A 22,477-nucleotide genomic window follows, 5' to 3' on the forward strand; every position below is an offset into this window, starting at 1 on the left:
TAAGGAGCACTAGTTGCAATGAGGACAAATGACTTTAGAACTTCCTGGATGACCTTAATCAGGTTGTCTGGATTGATAATACCTTGCATCTACTCCACTATCAGAGAGATCCCTGAGGTGCTATGAAAGGGTAGGACAGTCTGCAGGTAACAGGGGGTATAGTCATTTGGCTAGAATCCAGTAAAGCTAAAGGTTGCTCCAAATTGGCCACTAGAGTATTAAGGAAGTACCTTAGCATTGATGTTCCCTTGACATTAACAGGGCACCGACAACTCAATGAATATTTCCTTGATGTCAGTGTAGATGGACTTCTCCTTACTCTTGACAGAGTCACAGTTGGTATCAACGGGCACATAGATACCTGTTCTGGAGCAGTCCAAAACACCAGTCTCTTAGGGACTGCCACTGATGCCAAAGTTCTTAATTTGAAATTAGTAGCTGGGATATTGCTCAGGGGGTAGTGTAGAGACAATATAGCCGCAAATCTGACTTAGGCCAAGAGCCATTTTCTCTGAGACTATAGTTAAAGGACTTTGGAGTTTCAACAATGTCTTAAGACTTGGAAAATGCAGACATTATAGAAAAACAAGATTCTAAACTTTGTTTGATGAGGCTCCAGAAACTGTTTACTCTGGCCTAGTCTGAAACAAAGAAATCAACCATGATTAGACACCTCTTATCCCTAAGCATTCCTAAGGCTATGCAATCATGTATTCCAAGATAAACAGTTCTCCAAACAAAGCAGAGTCCTCAATTCAAGAGCTGAGTTTGGGCTCATCAATATTCATGTACTGTTGCTTGTTCACATGCTATAAAGTAACTGGATCCCAGGAACAATGAAGCAAGGAAGGGCCGCTACCATCAACAGTTCGATTGCCACAATCAGAGCCCTCCATAGTCCTAGGGACCAGCCAAGCAAACATGCACTTTGGACGGGCACTGTCACCACTGGTACTCACACAATATAAGTCAAAAATCATACAAACAAAATATTAATGGCTAATGGAAAACAGACCTCGGTATAATACTTTTCAAAATGTTTTAAAGAGCAAACAAATAAAAAAATTATTTATGCTGTGGACCATCATACTACCCAGCGGATACTGAAGCAGAAGCATCTCTTTTTTACATAAAAATCATAAAAGTCAAAAAAACTGTTAAAAATTTGGTTGGACCTATGAGATTAAAGTGTACCCAAAAGCGGTGAAAAAACTGAAAGCCTGAAAAATTTGCTTCCGTATCCGCGGGGTAGTGTGATGGTCCACAGCATAAATCATTTTTTAATTTGTTTGATCACTGGTACTCAAACATCTCTGCCTGAATTCTGTGATCTGAAAACAGACGCTGACCGGAGATTCCTACACTGAATCATTGAGCTGAAGATTCCTACATAGAAGTTGCATCTCTGCCTTATCTCCTGTGACCAGCCTACAAATAGCTAACTTTGAAGTTCCTGCACTTGACACTGTATTCCTGTCCAGCAGCACTGAGGCTCCCTGTACAGAGAGAGACTGCATTTTGCTTCAATCATGTTTGTCAGTGTGGTAAGAAAACAGACTGTAACTCCTAACAATGTTGCAAAAGTCTAGAGAAATGGTCCTAAATAATTAGCATTAGTTAGCTATTAAGATTTATGTATTATTAAAGTTTGTGCAAGTTTACTACTGTGTTTGTTACCATAACTTAGAAACTGTAAAAGTGTATCTAACTATATTATTTCACCTGATACAATTGATATATATTTGCATAATACCTAATCAATTATGTTTAATTGATAAAAACCCTTTAATAAAGACATTTCTGAATCTTGAGAAAATTAAGAAAGCCTTTTTGATTCTGATCCAAAATAAGTACTGTCTATGAAATCTGTTATTAGTTGTCATAAGGTTTAATCTCTCCTGAGTAGCTCTAGAAGGGGGCAGGGAGGCAAGGGTCCACAAGTTAAGAAGCTCCCCCCAGTCTTGTAGGGCTATTTTGATTGATTGGAAGGAAAGGCACCTGACGCTTGCCCACCCTGAAATTCACTGTGCCCCCTCTATGCCTCCTCAATACAAAAATTTCTGGCGTCATCTATGATTTTATTCTACATCACTGGGGGCTTCTGGAAGATGACATACCTCCAAGAACTCATTCGTAGCACCAAAGGACTGTTATGCGGGCTATAAGAATGAGTAAGTGTAAACACAGGGCCTTGATGCACATTGGGGCTGATGCAATATCAGGCGCTGAGCTCAGCACACCGCCAAACACCCAATTGGATGTGCGTTTTAGATACGCTAGTCATACGCCCAATGCAATATTAGAATTAGCTCGTCCAAAACACGCATCCCTACCGGTGTGTAGCTAATAGCGTTTATCACATGCAAATGCCATGTTGATGAGTACTATTAGCTAGTACCTCAGATTTAAAAAACAAATGTGCGGCCCACGCACACATTTTAACGCTCAAAATTAAGACCAGCCCAGAGCTGGTGTTAAGATTTGAGGCACCCCAAGCCATGCTCAGAAGAGCAAAAAATACAATTTTTTGTGGTTCCTCCTACTTAATATTTTTATGATACTAAGCAGGAGGAATCACAGAAAACTACAACAACAACAAAAAAAAAAAGGGTCACTCAATTTACAAGTGTCCATTTTCCTAACTTGTGGCTGTGCACGGGTTAGAAAAACGGATGGTCAGGAAATTGAGTGTCCATTTTCCTTACCCATGCACAACCATTTCTCCTGGGTGCTCGATGACATGGACGTGCTAGGGATGCACAAATTATCCATTGCATGTCCCTTTTAGCATGTCAGCTCATTAGACTATTAGATTGAGTGCCCAAGAGAGGGGATTTGTAGGTGTTCAAAAAATGTGCATCCAAGTTGGACACACGTTTTTTGTGCGCATGATATTGCATTGGCCCCTATGTCAGCTGGTCTCACTCTCTCCCCTTTTCCTACTTTAGGCAGGAATGTGGGTGTCCTTAGGATTAGCCTCAGAACTGCTGTTAGCATTTAGCAGCAGTCAGGGTCCAATATGGTCTGGATCAAGTCCTGCAGGTGCTGCTTGATAGTCCATATGTAGACAGTAAGGGCAAATTAACATTTAGTACTCTGACTGTGATTATCAGTTAGAAACATCTTAGACTCACATTGTGAGTAGTGTTTGAAATCCAAAACCCTCTTCTCAGCCATGGCTAGAAAATGGTTGCTGCCAAAATAAAGGGCAGAAGAATCTATTTGTCCCTTTTTTTGTTTTCTTATTTTTACCAAGGAAAGAGGAAGAAACATCAAGAAAATAAAAGGAGCAGGATACAAAAAAAACCTGAGGAAGTTGTTCTGAAGAGGAGCTGCTACTACCCTGCTATCCATAGCTATGGATGAAAAGGTTGAGGGGGCTTCCTTGAGGGCTGCAAAATTTTCTAAGCTATTCTAGCCAATAAAATATCACTCTTCATATATGGTGCCATGTGATCACATCAGCCTACCTGTGGGACTGTTCACCCGCTTGCCCATAGAGTTATGTGGCAAAAAAAGAGACAGCTTGAACTTATTTCTGCCTTATGCAGGAGTACTTTGGCAATATATATATATATACAAATGTCATGCCAATAAAGTTTTCTGAATCTGAGTAGATATTTTAGCAGTGCGGACCTCTGGGAGGCCAATAAAAGCAACGCATGGGTGATTCATTTTTTGTTAAGCTGAATAATTACAATATTTGCTTACCTATTACAGACCCCAAAGTATGCTGAATAAACTTTAACCAACAGATATTCAGGAAAACCCAATATTCAGCCGCTACTCCCCAAATGGAGGCTCAAAGCGAAGGTGAAGAGAGCCCATGACATATATGCTATTTCCTAATCATTATATTTTGTAAGTGTCAGACATACCGGATTCTCTTCATGGCATCTGGCACAGGGATGTAACCAACTGGAGCAGCAGGTTCCACATACAACTTCCCTGAACAAATGGCATTTCCTTTAAGGTTACTGGCAAATACAGTATAAATCCCTTCATCTTCTGGTAGTAAAACTGGTATACGCAGACTAGCTCTGCCATCCTGTAAAACTTCCATTTGGTAACGTCCTCCAGGCTTAATACGTTTGCCATCCTTGTACCATGCAATCTAGATAAGAGGAAAAATACTTCTTAATATTAAATAGTAAAAAATGGTTTATAAGCAGATGGGTTGATTTGCTAGTGTATCATACTTTAATTTTTCTTTCTCCCAGGTACTACTTCTAATATTCAAAAACCCCAAACCCGGTATATTTATACTGTTAATGTTAGCCAAATAAGTTATCCGGGATATTCGATGAGATAAACATACCATTGAATATCCCTGAATAAATGTATCCAGCTAACTTTAGCCAGATATTTATATTCAAAAGAATAGAGACATTGTTAATCTTCTTTCCATGAATCTTACTACACCAGTCTAGTCTAGACAAGAGAATTATGCCCCCCTACCAGTAAATGGAGGCAGGCACAGTTTTCCTGCCACTAGTAAAGGGTGGTGCAGCAGAGGGAAAAAATCAGTATTCCTATGATAAAAGCACTGAACAAATCATAAACATTCAAATGAATAAAATCTTCAAAGTTTCAAAATGCCTGCTTTGGAGAGAAGATCCTCTTACAACACACTACCCATCCATGCCCTTTTAAAATGTGAATAATAATACAAATTTTCATTCTTCACATCATTCTGAGGAACTGCATTGTTCATTTATGCAAAAATTGTTACTAGTTCAACACTTGTGTCCAGCTAAAATGAAGCAAAATTTCCACAAAACAGCCCAGAAAGAAAACAATTTCTGAAATTGCTGCAGAAAACTTTAGCTAGGCTGAAAAATTACCACAGTTGTGCAAAAAATTTTAAAAGGGTTGGTACTTGTAAAGAACATGTGGAAGAGGAATCTCTGTGGTCTCAATTACTCATGCATTATATCATCTGAGGATTATTCCTATGCTGGTCTTATAAAAGGACCTTATTCAAGGCACAATGCTCCCTCAGGCACAGAATAGGAAACATTCTTTCTAAATACGGCCCAAAGAATCCAGTTGTTCTCAGTTCCAGTTCTTTTCCTAGAATTTTGCACCCCTTTCGAAGAACAAGAAGAAGACACTGCTAAAGTATGCTTCTGTTGAAGATTGCTGAGCTGTGTCTTAAACAGAAATCATCACTACAGCACATAACTGCAAGACGCACAGTTTGAATACTGTACCTTTGGTAATGGGTATCCAGACATTTTGCAATGGAAGGTGACACCCATTCCCTCTAGGATTCTGTAGTTCTTTAGTCGAACATCAAATCCAGATTCAACAACTTCAGCTTCAGAAACATCAACCACCATTTCTTCACCGTCCTCCTCAAGAAGTTCTTCTAAGGTAATCTTAATGATTCTGTATTCAATTTCTTTTATAAGTCTTTCCTCAAATGAAGAAATGTGATATTCCTACAAATATAAAGCAAATTAGAACCTTAACAGCATTGTGATACGAGGTCACACATTTTATACAGGAGAAAGGGCATTAACCTACCAAACATGCACTTGTTGAATGAAAACCAACAAAGTAGTATAGTGGAAATAATGGGTCTTATTTGCTAAGTATGTTTTGCATACACAAAAAGGGCCTGATTTTTAAAAGCATTTAAACACATAAAATTAATTGGGTTTTTTATGTGTAAATGCACTTTACCCGTGTAAAAGGGCTTTTGAAAAGTGCTACAATATACTGTATGCCATTGAATTGTTCTTAGGATATTCACGTGCATGCGTACTTTACATGCATAAATGACTTTTTAAAATTGCTACAATAGTCTATAACATTTTCTAATGTAACTCCTTTTAAAATTACCTCCAAAATGGGAGAAAATGTTTAGTACTTAGTCTCTAATATCTTATAAGGCTCACAAATATTTAAATGTCCAATTTTGAAAGGCTACTAAAATCTCTTCCTCAAGCACATGACTTTAATAGTCCAGAAAGTGTTGCATCCATTAAACATTCATTAGTCTTTTAAAAGTATCACCTCTCCTCAACTATTTTGATGGTTTTCTTTTAAACAGGTACATTTTTCTAAATTGTTTTTCTTCCATTTAAAATATTTTAATATCAGGAAACATTTTACACAAAAATTAAACTACTTTAAGAACTGTTTCCCTTTATGAACCAGTATTGCTAGCCATGATACATTTACCTGTTCTTCTAATGCCGTTTTGATCAGGACAGTATCCTTTGCCATTTTCTTCCTTATAAGGGCTTGTTCTTTTTCATATTCTTTTTCATATTCAGTCAATGAAATTGCTGGTGCTACTTCAGCAATTTTAGGTTCTTGCACAAATGCAGTTATTTCAGTTTCATAAGTCGCCTCTAGATATTGTTTCATGTAAACTTCATATTCAGCTAAGAATTAAAAAGGAGGCATCAATTACAAATCGCATAGATCGCCAAATCAGATATTCTCAGCCGTGCTATTTACTACTATTTTCATAACACAATATTATATGAAAGCATATTAACTAAATCCCTAGACTATTTTAGTTGGAATAAACCTATAGTAGTTTTCAGCAAGACTGAAACAGCAAAATTGACTTGTATTTTGATAGCACTTTCAAAACAGGTTATTGAGATTCAGAATCTGGTCATTGCCTACCTTTACACAAATTTAGGGCTGGATTCATCATTCTTCACAGAATGATGAATCCAGCGAAAAAGGGGGCGGGGGCGAGCCTGAGAAAGGCCACAGCCGTTCTTACCATGGTGGTGCGATTTCGACGGCCGCAGAGCGGCTGGCTGCAGCCTTTCACACAAATAGCGCCACCATAAAAGGTGGTGCTATCACCGCCCTACTGCCGGCGATAATGTCCCTCACATTATCGCCAGCAGCAGTGCTGCAGCCGATTCCTCCCCCTCCCCGCCCCAACTCCTCCCCCCACCCCAACTCCTCACCTCAGCTTATTTGCATCCTATCGTGTGCGATAAGTCCCTAACGCACGTGATAAACGTTTAGAAAATAATCCCCTTAATGTTTTAAAAGCCAAGTAGTAACTGTCAATATTTTTATGATACTTTCCAGCAATACCTCAAATCACATACAGACTGGTATCCCATCAGCTTTTTAACATCTAATTCTGTTGAACATTGCTTCTAGCTTTCTAAATATATTTCATCAGAATGTGCTAAGTTGTTTTATTTATTATATCTTTATTTTTATTTACCTTCTTCCATTAACCTGACAGATGCAGAAGTTTCTCCATATTTGTTACGAATAATAATACTGTACTCTCCTGCATCATCTGCGAAGGTCATGGAGATTTCAAGCTTGCATTCTCCAGTCTCTCTGTTGTAGCTTATTTTATATCTTTAAGAAAAAAAAAGGTTCAAGGTTGGATAACTTTATAAATTACATATCATAATTTATGCTTGTGTACAAGCTTATGAAAAAATACATTATAAAGAAAAACATTAGCTTAAAATCCTCAGTTCTATGTCATAAATTGAACATAGCATGGTTAAAATAATGAGACATAATTATGAAAAAAACAACTATTAATACTGCAGACAACTGCAAAATCTATTGGATATGATCAAAAATACTAATGTACAGAAAATTAATATTTAACCAAAGCAACTTTTCCCCCAATTTATCACTTTTATCGACACTGGGCCTAATGCAATAAAGATTCTTTCCAAAGGACAGAAAGTGAAAAGGTTCTTTCTGAAAAAGGCCTATTATTCATATATCCTAAATCACTCATTACCACTAATTTATTTTGGCTGTGTGTTATATTTGCTTAGCTAAATGAAACACCACTAAACATGCCCTGTACCTGAGATCAGGTAGGTTCTGCAGTACTGCATAGGAGTGGGCAGCTTGGATGGGTCTATGTACTAGTATATCATAAGGTAGACTATACAAAATTTGTATTGAATCTGCAAGTCTTAAAACGTTTGTACTGGACAAATAATTTAGGAATATCATGTGAATTATAAATACTGCTATTTCCCAAATATTGCAGCTTTTTTGGAGGGGGAGGGAGAGTGGTAACAGTTCATTTTTGCTCCTTTAGAGCTTTCAGCTCAATCAGAAGTGACCTCTACTAAATTATGACTTTTCATGCACAACTATTTTATCAATTTCCCCCATTTTTTTATATGTAACTTCCTCCCACCTCTTTTCATCTAGTCCTGGGATCACAGACCAGTATGTTTAGACTCTGAGTCTGACCAATAGTTGGCACTATTATGTGATGGATGAGATTCTCTCTCCACTACTTTCTATGAATGCTGCCTCCTCGGCAACTCCTGCCCCAGCCGGCCTGAGGAAGAGAAGCTAGGCTTGGGAATTAAACCTAGATATTCCATAGTGAGCAACACTACCACTGAGCCGTTGGGTTGGACTGATATTGGAGTCTGAAGACATCACATTGATTTCATATATACACATTTACCAAAACTGTACATGAAAAAAATCATTTCACTTTGCAAAGTTCATAAGGAGAATGGTATTCTTATCTGATAATTTATTTTCCTTGACTCCAGTCAATCCAGTCCAGACACAGGGGTTATGCACACTAACCAGCAAATGGAGAAAAAGAATAATAGTCTTGCTGACATCATTCTATATAGGATGCGGGGCTGACCTCAGCCTATCAATATCCTGTAACAACCTAAGAATATTGCACCAATAACAATCTCCTTCAACAAATCAGGGGATTTACGTGGAGAATTTCAAACAAACCGAACTAAAGCTATCCCCTTCATCAGAGCAACTACTATGAACTAAAACACTGTTATCATCCTGAAGATATGAAGATAGTCTGAAAAACAAAAGTGAATACAGAAAAAACTACAGGGTTGGCAGATTAGGGAGGGTCCTGGACTGGTCTGACTGGACTCAAGGAAAGGAAATTATCAAGTAAAAATACATTTCTCCTTCCTCTTCATCCATCCAGACCAGTCGGGACACATGAAATGTACTCAAGCTATCCCTGAAGTGGGAAAGAAACTGCCAAACATGCTCTCAAGATATTAAAGCCAACAGATGCTTCTTCCTTGGCTCAAACATTGAGATAATAATGCTTTATAAATGGATGTAATGAAGACCAGACTGATGCCTTGTAAATCTCCACTAGCAATACCAACTAGAGCTGTGCCCATGAAGCCACTTACACTTTAGGACAATGCACGCTCAACTTCTTGGGCAACATTAAATCCTTATCCACTTAGGCCAGCCCTATGACTTCCTTTATCCAACACAACAATGAAGTTCTAGATGCCACTTCTTCCTTTTTGGATCCAGAGAATAAGACAAAGAGATGATCAGACCTCCTAAATCTATTTGTGACTTTTAAATAACACAATATTGCCCTTCTTGAATCCAAGGAATGGAGCTGTGGGTACTTCTCTCTGCACAAATCCCTATAGAAGGAAGGCACACCATCTGACCCAGGTGAAAAGGTAAAACCACCTGTGGAAGGAATTATATGAATCTTGACCATCTTCTCAGAAAAGACCAAAAAATGTTCACTGCATGAAAAAGCCTGCAACTCAGAATTTACCTAGCCAAACAAATCACCACCAAAAATACCACCTTCGAGTGAGAAGCTTAACTGAGATCCTCTTTAAGAATTCAAAGGTTGAATCAGCCAAAAATGATAACACCAAATTCAAATTCTAATATGGGATGGGATCTCTTACTGGCAGACTAATGTGTTCCATTCCTCTTAAGAAATCAGAGACATCTGGATGAGAGGATAAGGATCTACCCTAAACCATGCCTCTATAAAACACAACTGCCACTACTAGCACCTTCAAGGAATCTAGGGCTAAACCCTTATCCAAAACTTCCTGTTTTGCAAACTGTAAAACATAGATAAATCTCTAGCTAAAATCTGCTTAGCTGTGCATCAGTCCTTAAAGGTCCACCATATCTTGTGATAAGCTAATAATGTGATAAGCTAAGAATGTAGCAGAGTATTCACTACCGCTTTGGAGTATCTTTTCTTGCTTAAATGAAACATCTCAAGAGCCAAGCCATAAGACAGAATCAGACTAGATCCTTGTAAAACATCAGTCCATGCCTCAATAGATCTGAATCCTGAGGTAAAGGAATAAGACTCCTGAAAAGTATCTGGACCAGATCCACAAACCAAGGATGCCTGGGCCAAACAGGGGCTATAAAACCACTCGTCCTCAATGCCTGGAGATTCTCTGAAGAATTCTTCCTATAAAAGGCTATGGGGAAAACATATAAAGTTGCTGCTTCGGCCAGGTCTGCATTAATTCATCCATCCCATATAACCCCATTATTATTCTCCTGCTGAAAAACCTTTCCATTTTTGTGTTCTTGTCAGTTGCCATTAGATCAAATTCTGGTTTTCACCAGTGTGCTACAATGAGGGTGAAAGCCTTCTCTAATAGCTCCCATTGTCCGGGATCTAGAAGATTGCAGCTGAGAAAGTTTGATTGAACATTCTCCACTCCCACAATATGTGCTGCTGATACCATTCTTAGGTGTTTCTCAGTTCAAGCTAAAAGCAGAATAGCTTCTGCTGACACCTTAGAACTCTTGGTTCCCCCTTGATTGTTTACATATGCCACCACCATGGCATTGTCTGACAAAATCCTGACTGCTGGACTTTGTAGAACTGGCAAAAACTGTAGCAAAGTTAATTGAATTGCTCTGGTTTCCAACTGGTTGATTGGTCACCTGGCCTCTTCTGCCGGCCAGGTTCTCTGAGACATTCAGCCTTGACAATGTTCCCTGCTCCTCAACCTAGAAAGCTGACATTGATCACCAATACCCAAGTGGAAGATTCCTGTTCTACTCCCTTTTCCAAATTCTCAGGTAGAAACCATCATTCCAAACTTGCTCTCATCTGGTCTGGAACAGAGAGTCCAATGACATAATCCTGCAACTGAGTAAGGCCCTCTGCAAAAGCCTCATGTGACCCTTGCCCAAGAACCAGAACCAGGGCTTCTACCAAGGATCTTAACACACCATGGACTTCATGTTGTCCATTAAAGAACATACCTGCACCTTCAGTTTCTGAATCTTCTGTACTGTTAATTGTACTTGTCCTCTCTTCGTGTTGAAATAGGTCCCCAGATATTCCAGAAACTATGTCAGTTGTAGGGATGTGAATCATTTTTTGACGATTTAAAATATCGTCCGATATATTTTAAATTGTCAAAAATTGTTAGGGCCACGATACAATACCAATTTCCCCGATTTATCGTCAAAAAATCGTAAATCAGGGAAAGGGGGAGGGCAGGAAAACCGGCACACTAAAACACCCTAAAACCCACCCCCGACCCTTTAAATTAAATGGCGGCGGCCATAGACCAACACGATTCGACTGCAGGAGGTCGTTCCGGACCCCCGCTGGACTTTTGGCAAGTCTTGTGGGGGTCAGGAGGCCCCCCCAAGCTGGCCAAAAGTACCTGGGGGTCCAGCGGGGGTCCGGGAGGGATTTCCTGCTGCAAATCGTTTTCCGTACGGAAAATGGCGCCGGCAGGAGATCGACTGCAGGAGGTCGTTCAGCGGGGATCCGGAACAACCGCTGAACGACCTCCTGCAGTCGATCTCCTGCCGGCGCCATTTTCCGTACGGAAAACTATTCACGGCAGGAAATCGCTCCCGGACCCCCACTGGACCCCCAGGGACTTTTGGCCAGCTTGGGGGGGCCTCCTGACCCCCACAAGACTTGCCAAAAGTCCAGCGGGGGTCCGGAACGACCTCCTGCAGTCAAATTGTGTTGGTCTATGGCCGCCGCCATTTTGCGCCGCCATTTTGCAAAATGGCGGCGCAGAATGGCGCCGGCTGAAGACAACACGATTCAATTGCAGGAGGCCGTTCCGGACCGCCGCTGGACCCCCAGGTAATTTAAGGCATTTGGGGGGGGGGATTTAATTTAAAGGGTTGGGGGTGGGTTTTAGGGTGTTTTAGTGTGCCGGTTTTCCTGCCCTCCCCCTTCCCCCGATTTAGCTACGGACCGCCGCTGGACCCCCAGGTAATTTAAGGCATTTGGGGGGGGGGGTTCGGGAGGGTGGGGGATTTAATTTAAAGGGTCGGGGGTGGGTTTTAGGGGGTTTTAGTGTGCCGGTTCACGATTTTAACGATTTTCACGATACTCTAAACACCCAAACGGCGACAATACAATTCCCTCCCCCTCCCAGCCGAAATTGATCGTTAAGACGATCGAGGACACGATTCACATCTCTAGTCGGTTGTAACTTACTCTTTACAAAATTTACAACCCAACCTAGCTCTTTCACTAAAAGGTACATCCTGGCAATAGTTGTCTCATTCTCTTAGGCTGACTTTGTTCTGATCAACCAGTAGTCTAGATAAAGATGAACCAAAATACCTTCTCAACAGAAAAAAGCTGCTACCATTACTATGACTTTGAAAAAGTTCCTTGGAGCTGTCGTTAGACCAAAAGGGAGTGTTACAAACTGAAAATAACCTCAAAGAATGGAGAAATACAGATACTTCTGATGGTCCAAACTGACTGGAATATGCAGGTATGCTTCCATCAAATCCAAGGACATTAGGAATTCTCCTTGTCTCACCGTCACTATAACCAAGCTCAAGGTTTCCATCCTGAAGTACGGAACTCTCAAAGCCTTGCTAACCTGTTTTAAATCCAAAATAGACTGAAAATCCCCTTTCGTTTTGGGAACTACAAGTAAATAGATCTAGTCCCCACCTATATCGAGAAGATAACTGAGTGTAATTCAAACTGCCTCCCACTTCAGAGAGGAAAAGTAAAGAGAAACCATGAAATTGGATGGGCCAACTCCAATGTGTACACATTCTGAATGACATCTAAGACCCACTGGTCTGTAGTAATCTGGACCCATCGCCAGGGGAAATCTGATAACCGACCTTTTATATTCTGTTCCAGAGACTGGGCCTCCAAACCTTCATTGAGAGCTTCAGGATATTCCTGCACTTCCCAAACCCCCATCCTTTCCTCCTCTCTTGGAATTATGAAAGGACTTAAACCTACCATTTTTCCTAATCCTTTGCCCTCCTGAGGACTTCCCCAGCTTGAATTTTCTTGAGGCTCTAAACTGACTTCTAGAGGGCAATTGACATGAGGATACTTTTTTTTTAATCTTCTGGGAGCTTGGGAACCTTAGATTCCCCCCAAGCCTTAAGCTATTCTCCATATCCTCACCTAACATAAGCTTGCCTTTGAAGGGAAATTTGGTCAACTGGCCCTTAGAAACTGAATCTGCTGACCAATTCTAAAGCCATGACAAACTTCTGGCTGCTGTAATTGAAGCCATGCTCCTATCCAAAGTACAAATCAAGTCAAAAGATGCATCTGTCAAAAAATCTAACCCTGGTTCCATTTGCACTGCCTCCTCCAGACAGAATTGCATTCGCTGAGACAAACGTAAGGCAGCCCTAGCCACAATACGGCTACATGATGACACTTGAAAAAATATACTAGTAGCCTCAAAGTCTTGCTTATGCTCTGGTCTGTCTTCCTATCTTGAGCATCTTTGAGAGCTGCGCCATCTTCAGTAGGACTTGTGGCCTTTTTCATCACTGAGCAAGCCAGCTCATCCACCTTTGCAAATCTTAGCTTCTCCGCCTCTTGGGAAATAAGGGGGTACAGCTTCACCAGGAAGCACCCCTCTATAAAATTAGCTTCAAGGGAATCCCATTCCGAGTCAATTAATTCTTTTACTGACCTGTGTAAAGAAAAAGCCTTTGAGGGTCTCCGTTTGCTATTCATAATAAGATCCTCTAAGAATTCAGGACCTTCTCCCACTTTTTCCTCAGCAATATTCAACACATGCAAAGAAAGGGAAATTAAGCGTAACAGCTCCTCCTTGTGAAACAGTCTGTTCATAGCAGAGCCATCTTTCACTTCAGGGAGATACTCCCCTTCCTCTAATTCTCCCCTCTCTGCCATTATCCTACCGTGGGGGAATGCCCTATTACGGCTATACTGCCCGACCTGACAGCTTCGTTCAGCATAACGTGGGCTCCTTTATGTTCCCTCACCACTTCATGCCAGGCTAAGTACCACCAGAGTGTGTGCCTTCTCCGTAGCTGCCCCAGTGATCTGGAACTCCTTTCCGGAAGCTGTTAAAAACATGGCTGTTTAGACAAGCCTTTTATTAAGTCCACATGTTTTTTTTGTCTTAATTTGTCTTCGTAATGTCTATGACTATGTCTTCTGAATTTATGTAGATGATATGATTGTGCTTATGTACGCTGCCCAGGACATGGGTGATTAATAAATCCAAATAAAAGATAAAGATAAACCTTTCCTACCCAAGGGAAAGCCATCTGATTGCAAGGAGTTAAGATTTTCAGTCTCCTCTTCCTCTTCACCTTCATTTCTGAGCCACTTTCAACCTGACACACCAGGGTTCTCCCCTTGAGGCCCAGAGATCCCAGGAGAAGGGAAATGAGGTAGCATCTGTTCCATACAAACTGCCTGGTGCAGACATTTCAAAATCTGTGATGAAACAGCTGACTAGTCTGAAGAGGGGTCAGACGTCTGTAAAGAGGGAACTGCACATTTAAATGCAGCCTCTAATGCAGTTCTGGAAGAACTGACTGTCAGTTCCTGCACTGCAGGATCCAAAGATGGGGGAGCCAGCTCAAACTCCCTTAGCCGTGTATACAAAATGGCTGCTGAACCTGACATGGCAGTGATCCCTCAGGCGGGAACTAGCAGCACTAACGACTCCACTGTTGCAGTCTCCCCAGATGCAGAGAAATCATCCTGCAACTCACTCTCTCTTCTGTCTAAGCAACCGTGGCATAAGGAACCTCCTCCCCCATTTGCCTGTAAGCCCCACACTGTATCAGAGTGCAGTGCTTTTTTCTGCACTGCATCAGAGATGAAACTGCTACCTTCACTGCCCAGAGCTAAAAGAAAAAAATGCTTAGAGAAATTCACAGACTTTCACTCACCACTAATCCACCAGAGCCACTTGTGGACAGACCCAATGGCTCCCGAAAGAACTCACTTGCAGGGTCTGATTTCCTGGTTTGTTTTTTTTTTCAAACATTAACAAATAGGCCAAGACAGAGGGATAACAAAACAAGAACTAATTAAAGGTTCCTTTTTTTTTTTTTTAAAGCAAGTTCTGCAAGCAAAAATAAAAGGGAAGGATAAAGGGGGACAGAGTCACAGATCAAAATCTGCAGCCCACTACCAAAAACCCCGGAAAGTCCTCTGGTCTAGGGTATGCTCAACTAAGGGAGGGAGCACAAGGCTTTCATCTCAGAAATCTGCCTTCAATCCAATCCTTTTCTTTCTTTTTTTACTTTCAGCCTATCCAGGCTGCAGCCACCTGCCTACCATCTGCTGGAGTCAGCAAATACTGGCAGGCTGAGGTCAGCACGGGACCCTATAGAGGATGACGTCAGCATGCCTGTTATTCTCTGTCTCCATCTGCTTATTGGTAGACATAACCCATGTGTCTGGTCTAGTTGGAAGAAGAGGAAAAAGGCATTATTTTGTGAAAAGCACTTTTAATCAGAACTGTATAGTAATTGTTGAATTTTCAAAGCCATTTTTACCTTTATTCTTCTAAACATAGGAAGGGTAATTTTTTAAGTTTAAATCATTTTTATTAAAATTTTTAATAAAAACAAGTAAACATGCTCATCATTACATTGAACATACTGGGTGCACTGGTGAGTCCTGTCCAGTGCCCCCCCCCCCACAATGAAGATCAAAGTCCCACCTTTCCTCCCTCCCCCCGCAGGGTTACATCTCCTCTATCTCACTGTGAACTGGTATACATTCAATTTAAGAACCTGGACTAGTACCCAAGTCATTAAGAATTTTTAGCCCAAATTTTTGATTGGCCGCATGCATAAAATTGGAGGGTTACTTGCATGGCTGGGCCCTGTGCTCGCCATGCCCATTATCAAAAGGGCTCAGCCATGGGTGTAACTCCCGATATGCGCAGAAGTGCTGGGCCGAGTCGGCTCCATTAGATGCTGTCCCGGGGAAGCATGCGTGGAGTTTACTTCTGCTCCGGAGGAGCAAGTGAGTATTGAAATAAAAAAATTGGAGAAAGCTAGGATAGGCTTAGGGGTCAGGGAGGAGAGGGGAGAAGGGGAAGAGGGAGAAAGGATAGGTTTAGGATTTGGGAAGTTCCCACCTAGTCCGATCCTTTATTGGAGCGGTCTGGGAGGGAACTGGTTTAGGGCCGATCGTGATGCCGTGCATATTTTTCTACAATCCTCCCCCCTCTGCGTGAGGAGGAGGCCACCCACCCACACATATGCATGCAGGATTCGTATTTTATAACATGCGTGCACCAACGTTATGCGTGCATAATGTGTACATGTTATAAAATAGCCGCGTCCATATGCATGCACCGGGAACTGCGTGCACATGGACGCATGCGCGGACCTTTTAAAATCTGCGCCTTATGCAGCAACGATTGCAGATGTAAGTCCCTGGTTCCTTCACTGGGTTATTGTTGGTGAGGAAGGATACTTTTATAACGCTGTAGGTTCAGGTGGAGTCTGTGTGTCCCTTTTACATGCAGACATTATCCTGAATTTTTTAAATGAATTTATGCTCAGAAGTTCATTTGATAATTAACGGGTAATTGTCACAGATTAACCCACAGAAAATTACATCTCCTCTTGGGAGGGCGTAACTTGTGCAAGTGAACTTATGCGCATACTTTTTAAAATAAAAAAAGCATGCACATAAAGTTTCAGCTCTGCTTCCCAAGATTACCTCTCCCCAGTTCCCACACAAAGATACGTATGTAATAGGCTGCATGCATATGGTTACGGGCGCAGAGCCTCAGGTCATTTCTAGCAGCCATTTACGCACATAAAATCAGGTATGTATATGTATAATGATCCTACAGTAGAATAAGTTACCTGAAGACAAAGAACCTTGGGGATAAAGAAAGTGTTCTGTAAAGCAGAATGCTCTTGGAAAGCTTTTAGATTAGTCTGCAGTCAGAATCTGCTAAACCCAGTACATTACAAGTAAAACAGAGCTTGGAAAACATTAAGATACCTATATCCAGTGGTGAGAGGAACGCCAGCCTTTTTCCAGTAAACGTGTGGCTTGGGGTTTCCACCGACCTGGCAGTCAAAAACAATGCTTCCACCTTCCACTAACTTCTGTACGGAAGGTTTTCTAATAAAGAAAGGAGCAACTCCTTCTCCAGTCTCCATCGGTTCAGGGACAGCAGCAGGCTCAACCACCATTTCTGTTACAGCTTCAACAAATCTGAAAAATAATTACCAAATAACTCAGTTTTACTGTACATTAAAACACATATGAATTAAAGTGATGTAGATAAAAAAAAAAGCAGGGAATTAAGTGCAGTTGAGTATTATTCAAACATAGAGATCAATGTCGGGATTTCATGTGAGTTAGCAGCCGTTTTCATGCACAATTCTGCTACCCATGCAAATGAGCTGTACAGCAAAACTGTATGTGAAATTTTGCTATGGGGATTCAGCAAAAAAAAAAAAAGAAAACTACACCTCTATGAGGTATAGTCATAATTTTTTTTAAAAATAAAAACCAGCATGCACAGAATTTTTCATAATTAATGAGCTACTTTCCATGCTTTTGCATTAACTTGAAATTTAAATCATATTTTGCACATAGTGGATTACATGCAAATTTTACTATTGTGAATGACCACATTTTCAAAAACTTTCATAAAGCATTGCAAACTACAATGCATGAAAATCCCATAATTTTGTGGTTTCCTCTGCTTTATGCGCAAAGCTCATAAACAAGTGAAACCAGGAGGATGACCATTGTCAGATCAAACCAAAGCTAATATACTCTCAGATAACACAAAATCACATCATTTATTTTGGAACAAAATATATAGGCCACAGCTTTATTGGTATTACAGCATAAATACAAATACCCGAGCCAATAATTTGTAACCATACATTAGCACGGTACAGCCACTCGCCATACTACTAGCTAAGCAGCTCTTCAAGCCTACCAGCCAATTAACTTGTCCAAACCACATAAGGGCCATGAGCCACCCCTGCTGGGAAGCCAGCCTCAGCTAACCAATATCAGCTCCTCAGCGGTACTTTGTCACATCCGTCCCCACCCACCTGCTGGCCAGATTCTATTTGCACGAGTAATACAGGGGTACCCACCCACTTTAACATCAAACAAGCTGCGACAATTTTATACAATAAATTAACCTTTAACCATTCAAATACAATCAGAGTTGGGAGGGTGGATGCCGCAATCACTCAGCAGAGGAAAAAAGGCAGGCAAAACATCTTAAAATTGACCTTTATCTCTCCCACTGCACGTGGCCCCCCTCCTCCCCCCTCCCTTATCCTGTTAACGTTCTAAAGTATCTACCAATCCCCAACCTCAGATTCCCAGCAGGAGCTATCCCTCTCACCATAAACCTTCTTTTCCTTCCTCTTCCAAAATAAACCTGCCTGACTTTTTTCTTAAAGATGTTTCCATATTTTAGATCATGATTCTACAAAATTGTTAATTTTGTCAAATGCCCGATAAAAAATTTAGCAATAAGATTGAAGGATGAAGAAAGTACTGTTACCAAAATCCTAAAATGGAGTTGATATTGGAGTTTTATGAACTCTTGCTTCCATACATTTTGTTAAACTGCAAAGCATGGTTCTTCTCACCCTCTTGTTTTGCGGTTCTTCCTCCCAATCCTAGTTGTCATCACAATTCACAATTTTTTAAGACTATCTTATTGTTACAACTGGATATTTAAAAACTAACATTACCGTTTTTCTTCTGTGATGACCTTCTCTGGGACTACAAGGGTCTCCCTGCTCTCAAACTCTTCAGAAACTACAGGAAACCAGAAAGATATATGTATAAAGACACAAGAAAATCCTGTAAATTCTGTTACATTAATAGTTTTCACTATATAATCTCTAAAGTTCTATGTTCAAATAAACACTATGACATCACATTTGTGGATCAAAAATTTGAGACCTGAACTGTCAAATTAAAGATAATTAAAGTATTTAAAATACTTAAGAATTGAAGTTTAATAGAAGCCCTATAACCAGATGTAATGTATTCTGTGATCTGTGAAAGAAACCAATCTAACAATTCACTTACCTTGGACAACTAAATAGCATGACGTGCTGATAGTACCAGCCTCATTAGTAGCAGTGCAAGTGAATCGGCCACTGTCCTCTGCAAAGGCCTCACGGATTACAAGACGGGCTATTTCTTTCACAAAGGTTATTTGGAAGTCAATAGAACTTTCAATCCGATAGTTCTCTCTGTACCAGTTTACTTCTGGGACTGGAAATCCAGAGATCTGGCACTCCAAAGTGACAGATTCACCTTCAACAGCAGTCACATTTTTCAAACCCTATAATACAGATTTTTTAAAATTATGTAAAAAGAAATCCTCTTTAATTATCAAATAAATAAACCAACATTTTAAATATAATATCTAATTCAGTATCAGGCTCAGCATAAAAAATCTTCAATGAATATCAATAATGAGATATTTAATATTTTCAGAACACAATGAGTGAAAGATAACTACATAGATACTCTTAGCATGTTACTTCTTAAATTCTTATTTTGGAGATGAAAGACATAGTAAAATCTAAGATTCAGTAGAATGAAGTTGACATGAGTATAAAATATTTATACACCTAAAAACTACTATTCTCCACCTGTTTTAGATTATCTCCCTCAATACTTTCCTCTTGCCCACCATTCCCAGATCCATCAAAGGAGAAAATATCCACACATACTGAGGTATATTTTCAAAGGGTTACGCGCGTAAGATACGTGCGTAACTACCGAAAACCTACCCCTGCGCGTGCTGAGCCTATTTTGCATAGGCTTGGTGGTGCGTGCAAGCCCCGGGACACGCATATGTCCCGGAGCTTTCAAAAATGGGCGGTCCAGGGGTGGGGCTGGAGGCGTAGCGGCGGGCTTCGTGCAGGGCCAGGGGCATGGCGGCGGTCCGGGGGCAATCCAGGGGTGGTCCCGAGTCCTCCGGCACAGTGGCCGGTGCCAGGGGTTGGCGCGCCGGCAGCTGGCGGTGTGAGCAAGTTACGCCTGCCAGAGGCAGGTATACCTCGAAGAAATAAGGTAGGGGCAGTCCAGGGGTGGGGCTGGAGGCATGGCGGCGGGCGGCGGGCTTCGTGCAGGGCCAGGAGGGAACGGGGAAAGCCATCGGGGCTCCTCTTGGGCTCGGCATGCGCAAGGTACACAAGTGTGCACCCCCTTGCGCGCGCCGACCCCGGATTTTACAACATGCGCGCATGTTATAAAATCGGGTGTACATTTGTATGCGCCGGGTAGCGCGCACAAATGTACCCCACGCGCGTAGGAATTAAAATCGGCCTCGGAGTACTCTGAATTTCTGATAATCAGGAAAAGAGAAAAAAATTAATGAAATCTATTTTATAATGTGCCCATTAATATTTTTCTTTAAAAAATGTGTCTTGAAGCACAATGTGAGAAATGTAGACTGTTTAAATAAAAAATAAAACCATTGTACTTAATAAAGCATCTGGACTGGCTAATGAGGATGACAACTAAAGTTTCCATTTCCTCTTAACTCTTCCCACTCTGTTAAAAATGGAATGAAGGTTATCTTGCATGGGATAAATACCCCACTTGAAAAATAGTGGTGAGATTGAAAAGAAAGAAAAAATGGAAGACAAGAAATGTATTGAAAGAAGAGTAAAATACAGCTTTGCTATTTTCTTTTTAATCCATTTTATTTACCGAAAGGGAGAAATTATAATCTAGCAGTGCTGGAAATACAACAGGACCTATTTTCTATTCTATGTGATGGAAGAAGGCACCAGGGCAAACCCTTTCAAAGGCACATTTTGTACCAAAGTGAAAGTGCCTATTAGGACTTCTGTGCCTGCTCGTCTGTCGCCATGAACGAGGGAGGATTTGGCTGACATTTATTTTGAGAGATTCTCACAATAGGAAGTTAAAATTATATTTTGTACTAAGCGAAAAAGCACCCATGAGGAATTTTCCTGGGTCAAATTTTTCCATAGAAATACTGGAAGTAATCACATAAAACAGTTGACAAATATACCTATAAGTTACACCAATTTTCAAAGTGAATTTGTGTGCATAGGTTCACATTAAAATTAGCCCACCAAAATTACCCACACACAATTACACCTGCTAATTTGTAAGAAGAAATTTTTTGGGGAAAATTTACACGCATAACTTGAAAATGTAAAAGTATGCGCTTGAGTCCAAACCCCTCCTCAATTCCATCCCGGGGAATGCCTCCTTTCATTTTGGTTAAACGCAAGTGCATATATAGGTGAATTTTATAAGCCAGACGTGCACATCAGTCATGGGATATAAGAATATTTCGGGCCGGCACGCACCAAGCAGATTTTAAAAGCTGTCGGATACATGCATATCTCCCACTGCGCGCACAAATGAAAAGGTTTTGAAAAGGGGTGGGGTGAGGGATTGGTTCAGGCAGGGCATGGGCGTTCTGGGATTTTAACCTGAAATTTGCATGGAAATACTTATGCACATTGGTGCACGCCGGGGTCCCCACCGTGTAATTTTACTTCTGCTATGGATGAAGTGTAAGTGATAAAACAAAAACATCTAGGTAGATCAGCTGGGTTTCAAATGTTGGGGCTAACAAAACGAAAGGAAGGCTATTAAACTAGGGGTGTTGGAAAATCTATATCTTAACTGGGCTAAATGGGAACAAACTGGTTTTAGTGGCAACAGCGTCCCTTTTAAAATCCTCCCACTTATGTGATAGATGTGGGATTTGCGCACATGGGCGCACATCCACTTTAAATTGAGCGCACATGTGCACATGGCCAGGCTATTTTATAACATACGCGCATATACATACATATGTTATAAAAGTAATGCCCCTGGGTGCGGGATGATGAACATGCTCACGTGTGCCCACGCGCTGCTTTGAAAGTTACCATCATAAGGTATATGCATATACGTTCACCTGAATAATGGGCAGGCAGGTTTATAACCGTCCATTTCTGCAGATAAAGCACTGTTTTATCCATGGAAATGTGACTACTTTGTGGTGTGCTGTGTCAGCGTACATATTGCCAACTTGTTTTAAATTAGGCCCAACCTACTCTTAAAGTATAATTTCCGGATCCATTACCTCTACATTCAGTACTAGTGTTAGTCAAAAAATGAAGGAGAAAACACTCAGAGTCACACTGTTAGCAAAAGAAGAAATGGTAACCAAGTTTACTTCATAGCAAGAATTCTGATTTTAAATAGAAGAGATTACTTAAATGGTTTCTTCGTTTCAGTGTCTATGGTAATACACCTTTAAAAACAGGATCGGAGTTTCTGTTCACATGGTATGCACAGCCAAGCATGTTGGGCATGTGAGTGTCAGTGAAGGTAGCAGCAGCATACCTGATATACTGAACAGGCCTAATTTATTTCATCATAATTCATCTAGAGTTTAAGACTGTACTGCTCCAGTCACTCATTATA

The 22,477-nt window shown here is 40.8% G+C and overlaps 1 protein-coding gene across 1 annotated transcript in view; it reads right to left on the bottom strand.

The window, feature by feature from the left end:
* Positions 1-22,477, bottom strand: part of TTN (titin) — a 509,207-nt gene that overhangs the window by 453,733 nt on the left and 32,997 nt on the right. The window contains 7 exon segments of the mRNA XM_029605898.1: positions 3,879-4,114; positions 5,214-5,444; positions 6,190-6,395; positions 7,211-7,353; positions 17,024-17,239; positions 18,754-18,820; positions 19,097-19,355. Coding sequence (XP_029461758.1) covers positions 3,879-4,114; positions 5,214-5,444; positions 6,190-6,395; positions 7,211-7,353; positions 17,024-17,239; positions 18,754-18,820; positions 19,097-19,355 — 1,358 coding nt within the window.

Source organism: Rhinatrema bivittatum, chromosome 6, assembly GCF_901001135.1.
Source record: "Rhinatrema bivittatum chromosome 6, aRhiBiv1.1, whole genome shotgun sequence".
Taxonomy (NCBI): Eukaryota; Metazoa; Chordata; class Amphibia; order Gymnophiona; family Rhinatrematidae; genus Rhinatrema; species Rhinatrema bivittatum.